Source organism: Pygoscelis adeliae, unplaced genomic scaffold (genome assembly GCF_000699105.1).
Source record: "Pygoscelis adeliae isolate BGI_AS28 unplaced genomic scaffold, ASM69910v1 Scaffold38, whole genome shotgun sequence".
Taxonomy (NCBI): domain Eukaryota; kingdom Metazoa; phylum Chordata; class Aves; order Sphenisciformes; family Spheniscidae; genus Pygoscelis; species Pygoscelis adeliae.
This window is the reverse complement of record NW_008825614.1, coordinates 14710974-14719137: the sequence shown is the minus strand read 5'-3', so window position 1 is coordinate 14719137 and position 8164 is coordinate 14710974. Positions and strand designations below refer to the sequence as shown.

The 8164-nt window shown below is 46.7% G+C and overlaps 2 protein-coding genes across 2 annotated transcripts in view; both read right to left on the bottom strand.

Moving 5' to 3' along the window:
* The window catches only part of LOC103924413 (poly [ADP-ribose] polymerase 12-like), a 10419-nt gene extending 8684 nt beyond the window's left edge, over window positions 1-1735 (bottom strand). The window contains exons 1-2 of the mRNA XM_009332938.1: window positions 1522-1735; window positions 16-58 (exon numbers count right to left, since the gene is read on the bottom strand). The gene's annotated coding sequence lies outside the window, so the exon portion shown is untranslated. The remainder of the gene's footprint in view (window positions 1-15; window positions 59-1521) is intronic.
* Window positions 1736-5296: 3561 nt separating this feature from the next.
* Window positions 5297-8164, bottom strand: part of LOC103924412 (cystine/glutamate transporter-like) — a 16678-nt gene continuing 13810 nt past the window's right edge. Inside the window, exons 11-12 of the mRNA XM_009332937.1 lie at window positions 6367-6541; window positions 5297-5436 (exon numbers count right to left, since the gene is read on the bottom strand). Of these exons, the coding sequence (XP_009331212.1) occupies window positions 5372-5436; window positions 6367-6541 (240 nt within the window). The 3' untranslated portion in view covers window positions 5297-5371. The remainder of the gene's footprint in view (window positions 5437-6366; window positions 6542-8164) is intronic.

The following is an 8164-nucleotide window of genomic DNA, read 5'->3' as shown; positions in this document are numbered from 1 at the left end:
GGGGGGATGACTTACCAGCAAAGTCTCTGCTCTGCGCTCTACCCCAGAGACACAGCACCTACAAAGAGAAGAAGTTGAAACAGGTAGCCACCAATAATTCAAATTCAGAGGATTTTACTTTCCTTGCTGCTGTGCTTCAGCCTCCTTTGAATGTCCCAGTTTTGGACCCAGACAACATTTTTCTATGCATCTCATCACTTCTCTGCTCCTACAACATTACCCTATTGTGGAGCACATACATGCAGCCAAGACCTGCCCACCTGCCTGCCGTGGAGTTTGCAAGGGTCTGTGGCTGAGCTACTCAGAGCTGCCCGAAGAATTTGAACACAGTATTCAAACAGAAACTGGAAATAATCATTTATCCGGCTCTGACGCCCTTCATGCTTTGGCAGGGATCACGGGTATTCAGAGCAGGCTAATCAGAGGAAATCATTATAGGAGGAGCTCCCTCGTAGAGCTGGTTGCAGTACAAAGGTCCACAAACAAAGGCTTGGCAGCCACTGGCGTGCCAGAACAAAGAGCGAGGAAAGACCCAAGTCTCCCTTGCAGCCTTAGCTTGTTCCATTGCTGTCTTCAGACCGCGGTTGCTCTTTGTACACAGTAACGCCAGCCAGTCCTGTTCCTAGAAAAATGCTCCAAATTCATTTTCTCTCAAATCCCATTGCAGGAGATTCATGAGATCCAGCACTCCTGGGAGCTTTTTTTGGATGCGGCTGCTCCTTCTCTCCTGTCTGCACAGCAGTGTGCTGCTTCTGCTGCTGCCACAGCCGAGGAATTTGAAGTTTGTGGGTACCAAGTGTGGGATTTGAGGGGGCGGAGGGGAAACGGAGAGGAAAGCAGGAGAGTGGGGTGGGATGATGTTTCCAAGCAGCTTTTCTCCATTGCTCCCCCCATCCCTGTTCCCTCTCTTCCCACTCCACAGATGGATGCTAACCCCTGCAGGCTCCCCTGCCAAGACTCAGGGCTCCCAGCCTGCCCTAACCCCATCAGCTTTCCAAAATGTCCAGTTGTGCCCTACTTTCGTCTTCACTTGCCAGCATTTCTGCTCCTTGCAGGGATTTTCCACTCACCAACTAACCCCAACTAGAAAGAAACAGAAGTGAAACACTTAATAAAGCAGACAGAAATATTTCACTGGCAAGACAGGTAGTGTCCTTCACCTTTTGCTGAAGATTTCGCTATCTGGTCTTGTGCAACTGAGAGATACCCTGTAAATTTGCTTTTTATATCTCCACAGGAATAGCTTTATACAGAGGAAATTTTATACATAACAAGCAACCTCATGCCACCTTCTCTCTTACACACTTCCTCCTCATGCGGAAGAAAGGGTGAATTAATGAAGATATAAACACAGCTTACGGTATGACTAACTACAAGCAGTTATCCTTCCAGCAGACCTTAACGCCAAGCCCACAAACCACGAAATCCCCAACTTCCTCCGTCTCCCTCCCTGCCCTCCCTCCCAGCTCAGTGGCACCCCGGGAAAGCTGTCGGAGCCTCCTCCCTGGCTCCCCTACTCACAGTCCTGCCGTTGGGCTGCCCAGCCACCGCCCCCAGGAGCTGAGGGCATCAGCCACGTGCCAGTCAGTCAGACGAGCCCTCTGAACCCTTGCTCCGCATGGGAAAGGTCCCCTGGGTGCAGTAAGACCTTCAGAAATAAAATACGACTGGCCTGTGAGAGCTCCTCGTGAGCTCCCAACTGCACGCCTGTACCTCTCTGTCTCTCTCGGAGTCTCTGTCCGCGGGACGTCACAGATGCCTTTCTGCTAGCCACTGACCCTTAGGAAACGGAGCTGAGTAACATTTCCTTCTGGTTATTGCGCCATACGCACGCGCATCTGCCAGGCATGAGCAGAGCAGCCAGGCATAGCTGATGGCTTTGGCAGATTCATCAGTAAAATCAACACCCCTATGAACCGGCATAGTTTATCCCTATCGCTTTGTTCCTGTCATTGCACACCAGCACTTACCTTGCCCCAATTCCCCCCATCCTTCCAGTGGCCGGGGATACTCAGGACCTTCTCCTTTCAAGATTCCTGCCCGGAGCAGTTTCTGCTGAACATCATTCTTCGAAAGCCAAAAGCTGGTGTTGCCTTGCAGAGCAAACCCCAAATCTCAATGCAGAAAGCGGGAGCATCTCTCAACACGTTCTCCGCGGTGGTTATCGCACTGTTCAGAGGGGTTGCAGTACGCAGCACCGCGTGGAGCGACCCAAACCAGTGCAAACCAAGCGCAGAGCCCTGCAGGACAGGCTCAGTCAGCCCATGCAGAGCTCTGCACTGTCCTGAGTATTTCTATTCCTTTACCTCGAGTCTGAGCCTCCACTCTGTTTTTCCCCACAGAAATCAGGGAAGGGTTAAGAGCTTTCCAGTCTGACCTCCAGCCTTTCAGTCTAAAAGGCTGAGAGCATTTCCCAGCAGAGCTCTGAAGCATAAAGCTTAACGACAGGTCAAGTAGTACTAAGTACATAAACTTGTTCAGATGCAAACATTTTTTAATTAATTTTTTTTGTTACACAAATGATGTTCAGTTGAATTGCCCAGAACACTTTTATTTCCTGATGATCTAGTCAGACCAGATCAGTAGTGGCTGAAACACATAAATCTCTGTTTTAGTTTCTGGAAAGTCTACACTCTGAGTGCATTTTATAGACATAGTATTTAAAAAAAAAACCAAACCAAAACACCACAAATGTGATGATGAAGTTGAACTTTGTTTCTTCCCCGTCTGGCCTTTCTTGACTGGCTTTTGACCTCCCATATAGTATCTGGCTCTCATCTCCACAGTTGCACAACTTGTATGCTTCCCTTTGATGACATTTATAGGATCAGGTCCCACAGGTTCAATTTTGCATATGTGAATTCTCTAGTAAAATACTTTTCTGAACTGAAGCCAAGAGCTTCAGTAGGCATGAGATATCAGCTCTAGGAAAAACATTCTGGCTTGGTAGAAAATGTTTACGTAGCTTTGCTGGAAGCAGCATACCATCCTCTCTAAAAACAAACAACTTGCCACAAACTGGAAACTTGAGCTCACTGTAAACTGATACCTTCTGAGATGATAATTTTTTGGTTTTGTCACTTTTAATTGCAATGTCATCCGCGGAGCTGTTGACAGTTAGAAATCAGATGTTCAATATAACTGTGGTACTATATCTGTCTGCGTTCCCAGTATCTGACAGGTCTTGGAGCAAACATTCTATATGTAGCCCTGCAAGATCATGTTCCTGCACAGTCAGCAGAGGCACCCAAGTGTGGTTTCCCTGCATATGTCAAATGATTTATCATGTATAAAGAAACCACGGTCCAGCAGGTAGGATTACTTATTTCCCCCCCAGCAATTTCAATTCTCGTTCCCTTCTTCTCTTCAGAGGAAATGCACAAAAAAGTGACGTTTCACCCTTTCTATGTGTCTATCTGCAGACACACAGCAGCTCTGTCGCAGCTTCCGACCACTCCAAGGTTTGGTGCGTGAGTACTGATGCTCCGGCATGGGCACACCGTGCTCACAGGGGTCCTGCAGCACGGGACCAGGCTGGCAGCGCCTCATGCTTCTACCTCAAGATGTGGAAAATCCCCCAAACCAGTACCTGAGGAGGTGGGACTCAGGCTATGTTGGGGTGATGGGGCTCACCTGGTTCTGCAAGGTCTTCTGCAGGTTGGTTCCCCAGCCACCCCCACCAGGGCCTGGCCGCGGGGTGCTGCGGGAAGGTGTGCCGGGGGGTTCGGCTTCAGCAAAGGACCGACCCACGTCTGGGAGCCTGGAAACATTTCCAGATCTCACTTGAAACCACGCTATCATTTAAAGCCAGTACCTCCTCCTGTAGGTTGTGATGGTTTTCCCAGTGAGACTGGATTTCCTGTTGGGCAACGTCCAGCAGCTTGTAAATTAAACTGCGGGAAAGGAGGGGGGAAAGGAGCCCTGCAACCACGCGGCTGGTCTCCCAGCTTAATTTAGCACAGGAACAGAAAGCAGTCGTAACAGGAATAATAATTCTCAATTGCTTTGGGAAAAAAGCCACACTTATTTATTTCCAAATCTTGATGGTGAATTTTGCATGTTTGGGTAGATTACATCGGTTTTGTAAAGGCTATTTTGGTTTTACTCTAAGTACATAAATGCTTGATACAAAAGATTAAAAATGCTCCATGTTCTGCTCTTCCTCTTTCCAGCGGTCATTTGAGGACTCTCAACATACTACTTCCCATCTTTTAGGAAAAGCTTAACAATTGATTGGAAAGAGCTAATTGCTGTTTTATCTGGACATAACATTGCCACATTAATAATGTAAGCCAAAGTAATCCAATAACGGAAACCTTTCTTATGTCAATAGTTCAAATGAGCATTTATGTATCGATTCGGTAAGACATTTGACCGCAGATTTAAAGTTAAAGCTCTGACATGAAGTCTTTCATGTCTTCTTACAGCACCAAAAGATGCACTTATTAAGGAATCTGCCCAGGTCTCATCAGTCATTTTGTCTAACTAAAGGAGAAATTGTATTTCACTGGAGTTGGGCCAAAATCTGAATTTTCAACTTCGCTGGTAGTACCAGGTAAGGAGGGGGGCTGGGGAGTTGGGGGAGGGATCAGGATCTACTTTGTCATATTCTTGTGGATATTTAGCTGATTTTTTTTAATGTGTTTGTACATTTTGAAATGTCATTGTAGAAAAATAAAATTAAAAATTGAAATATTATTTCAAAGCAAAATAATCTTATTCTGCTTATACAATAATCAAGCAAAACATTCTGACCTTGCTTTGTTAGTATTTGAATTTCAAAGGGTTTTCAAATACCTTCTCATTAACCTGAATCTGCACTTTCTGGTGAATGAAATTTTAGCCCCCCACCCCCTCCTTTCCAATTCATCTACCTTATTTCTCGTTTGCTCTCCCCACCCATTTCCCTTCATAATGCTTGTCCACAGCACGGCTACAACAACGCTTAGGTTTGAAACCTGCATTTGGCTTCCATGTATTGGACTGAGTTCTGCAATATGCTCCCTTCCTCTATTTGCCAAATTAGGACATTAACAAACAGTGTACACACGCAAACACACACACATTATTTTACTGAGGACTGGGCTAGGCTGCAAAATTAGGATCTTGGTTTCAAAGACACTCTGCGGGCAAAGCAAGCTCATTTCAGAGAACCAGATTGTTCTGCTAAAAAAGAAAAGGGCAGAGGCAGATGTGACACACTCATCCAGATCAGCAAGCTTAGGAACACTTGCAGCAAGGTTTAGGCTCAGGCTCATCCTCATTTGCAGTGATTAAAAGAATAAGAGCATGGCCTGCTTTTGGTAAGATCAAAGGTATCAGAAACAGAGTAAGTAGATTTTATCTTCTCCTGTAAGTTCTGATGGTTTTCTCAGTAAGTCTTGATTTCTTGTTGGACTACTTCCAGCAGTAACTGTAGTTTGTGTGTAAGATAATCTGAAAGGGGGATAAAAAGGAAGAAAGTTTAGTCCGGAGGAAATCTTGAGATATGGCTGAAAATCAGAGCATCAGCACTGATGGCTGGAGCACTTTATGTTAGAAGATCACTGTATCTGTTTCCTTTCTTGCTGTATGTTTTCTTCTATTCACTGGTTACTGGTACACCTCAGCCCAACATCGAATCAAAAGAAAACAACATTCATAACTGAAATTATAAATTAAACTCAAAACTGGGCTCTTGTTTCTGAGTAAATCATTGTGCCACCAGGGCTACTGCCAAAGGAAATCTGTGCTAGACATTGCATGGGGTGGAGATGTATTTCATTTACACACCCACATCTGTGCCAAAAACCATCCTGGCCTCTTCACCAAACAGATAGCCCACAGGTGGCACCGTCTTCTCCTACCAGTCCTCTCCCCATACTTTCATACTTTCAGCAAGTGTGCCTGTGCACAGGGTTACAGTATCTGCCAGTCAGTCCCTCCAGCCTAACTTTTGATCTTGTTGCTCAGCATCAGCCAATTTTGACCGAGAGGTGGCGATCCCGAAGATATGATAAAGTTTAGTAGAAACCAGGGCTGGGGTGCAAAAGCAACCCTCTCTGTTCCCCCTGTTGGTAGACCTCAGCCCTGTCCTTTTTAAAACAAAGCATCAAGCTGGCTTATCAGTGTATTCACAAGCCAGGCAGACACAACCCGTGCCTGGCCGCCAACCACCCACAGCACAGCCCACCCCTCGTCTCTTTGGCTGCAGAGGCTGCGTCTTGGGAAAGCCGTTGAAGGGGTGGCAGGGGTCATGATTTAGGTTTCATGAGGTCTGTTGGTCATGGAGCGATTTGCATTAGAGATGAGCCCTGGGAACAAACCAACATCCCCACCCCTGAGCGTGTTTAGGTCCACAATACTGAAACTCGAACGCATACTTACAAAACGGGCTACGGCAACGACTTGACATTTGCCTATGGATTATGAGGTAGTAGACTGGAAAACCGCTTAAAACCATGGTGCATCCAATGCTAATGTTCACAGGGTCTGAGTAGAAAGACATTGCCACTGTGAAGAGGCAGATGATGGTAAAAGAGACAGGAACGAACAGGGGAACCTGGGGAAAAGAGCACAGAAGACTCTCAGGCAAAGCTGATGGCTGGAGCAAATCAGCCTCCACATGTGCCAGCACACACTGTATTCATTTCTTCATCTTAAAGAAGATGAGAAAAATCATATATCTGTCCTGCACACTGTTTCTGTACAATCAGTTGTGAACAAGTAGGATGCATAGAATAAAAATTGGCTTGCACCACCCTCGGAGCCCAGTGTGCCCTGTGAGGTGCATACCTCCTTCCTAATATAAGCCTCACCTCGCAACTGGAAGCCAAGCGGGGGGAAGTCACCTATATCTCACTGTTCTCTGAATGTATTGCACCTGTGCATGCACATGCACACGTACCTACTTGCCACCTGTGGCAACCGCTGGTGGAAAATCTGAAGCCAAGAGTAGAAGCAGTGCTTTGACACAAACTGTTCTTTGGTTATAACACTTGTGACTCATTTTGACCTGCCTCCAGCTTGCCTGAGACTTATAGTGGCCAAAACAGGATAAACCAGACTCCCTATCTCCATAGCACCTGCATCAAGAACACGAGTTTCAACGACACCTGATGAAAGACCAAAGAAGCAGTCAGCACTGCAGCCTTACCCTGCTGTTGGGTGAGCCAATTCATCTGGGTTATTCAGAGAGTAAATTGGAAGACTGTAATAAATGATAAAACTGTGAAACATGCCCTTAGTCTTTGGATCCAACCTCAGGCAAGTTACTCCTCGCCACAGCTGATAGAATGAAGGAGCTGCTGGTCTCACCTAGGGTGACAATCTCTTTTCCGGTAACAGAGATCCTGTTTTGGATGCTGGCCATGCCAAGCTGGAAGAGATCAGTTGCTCTAGCGATGGCAGCCATCCAGCCACCAAACTTACGTGCTCTTGCTGTCTTTCCAACCAGAGCATCCCCTGCCAGCCTCTCCTACGTGCACGCACTCAAGCTGCACATCTGCTTGAGAGGTGTGCGAGAGGTCTCCTTCCTCCTCTTACCGGTGTTTTCTCACCAGTTTTAACTCAAAATGCTACAGGGGAGAAGTACCACCGGCACAATCACATGTATTTTATGATTTGTTCTCCATAAGCTAGTGGCAGAAGACCACCTTTCTCTGGCCACTAGAGCGCAGCACATGCCCACACCACCTGCACGCAGCCCTTCCCTCTTGCAGATAGCTGGGCTTCGGGTTTGAAGTGGTTATAAAAACTGGGGGGTTTTTTGAAACTGAACAAAACCCCAGCATTTCCCTCCCTCACTTAATCTGCTTTTGGGAACCGTTAAAAGCCTAAATCTCTGTCTAAACCAAAATGGGGCAAAATCTCAGCAGCTGAAAACATCACCAGTGCTATCCACTAATAAACTTCCCCTGAGAAGCGTGGTTTAAAAGAAAAAGACAGAATTTATTTAAAATCTGGTTCTGGGTGAGTACACGGGTGCAGCCAGCCAAAAAACTGGCAAGCTTCAAGGTCTCTGCTAAACATGCTGTCTCCAGCAAAGACTGAGAAGAAAAATGACCCCAAACTTTGCATCAGGCCTCCCGTGGCTCGGGGAAGAGCCCTGGGAGCCACGGGAAGCGTTTCTGTCCCCTGAGCTTCTCGCTGATCGGCTGCCCAGTGCCCGCGGCCCCCCAGGGGC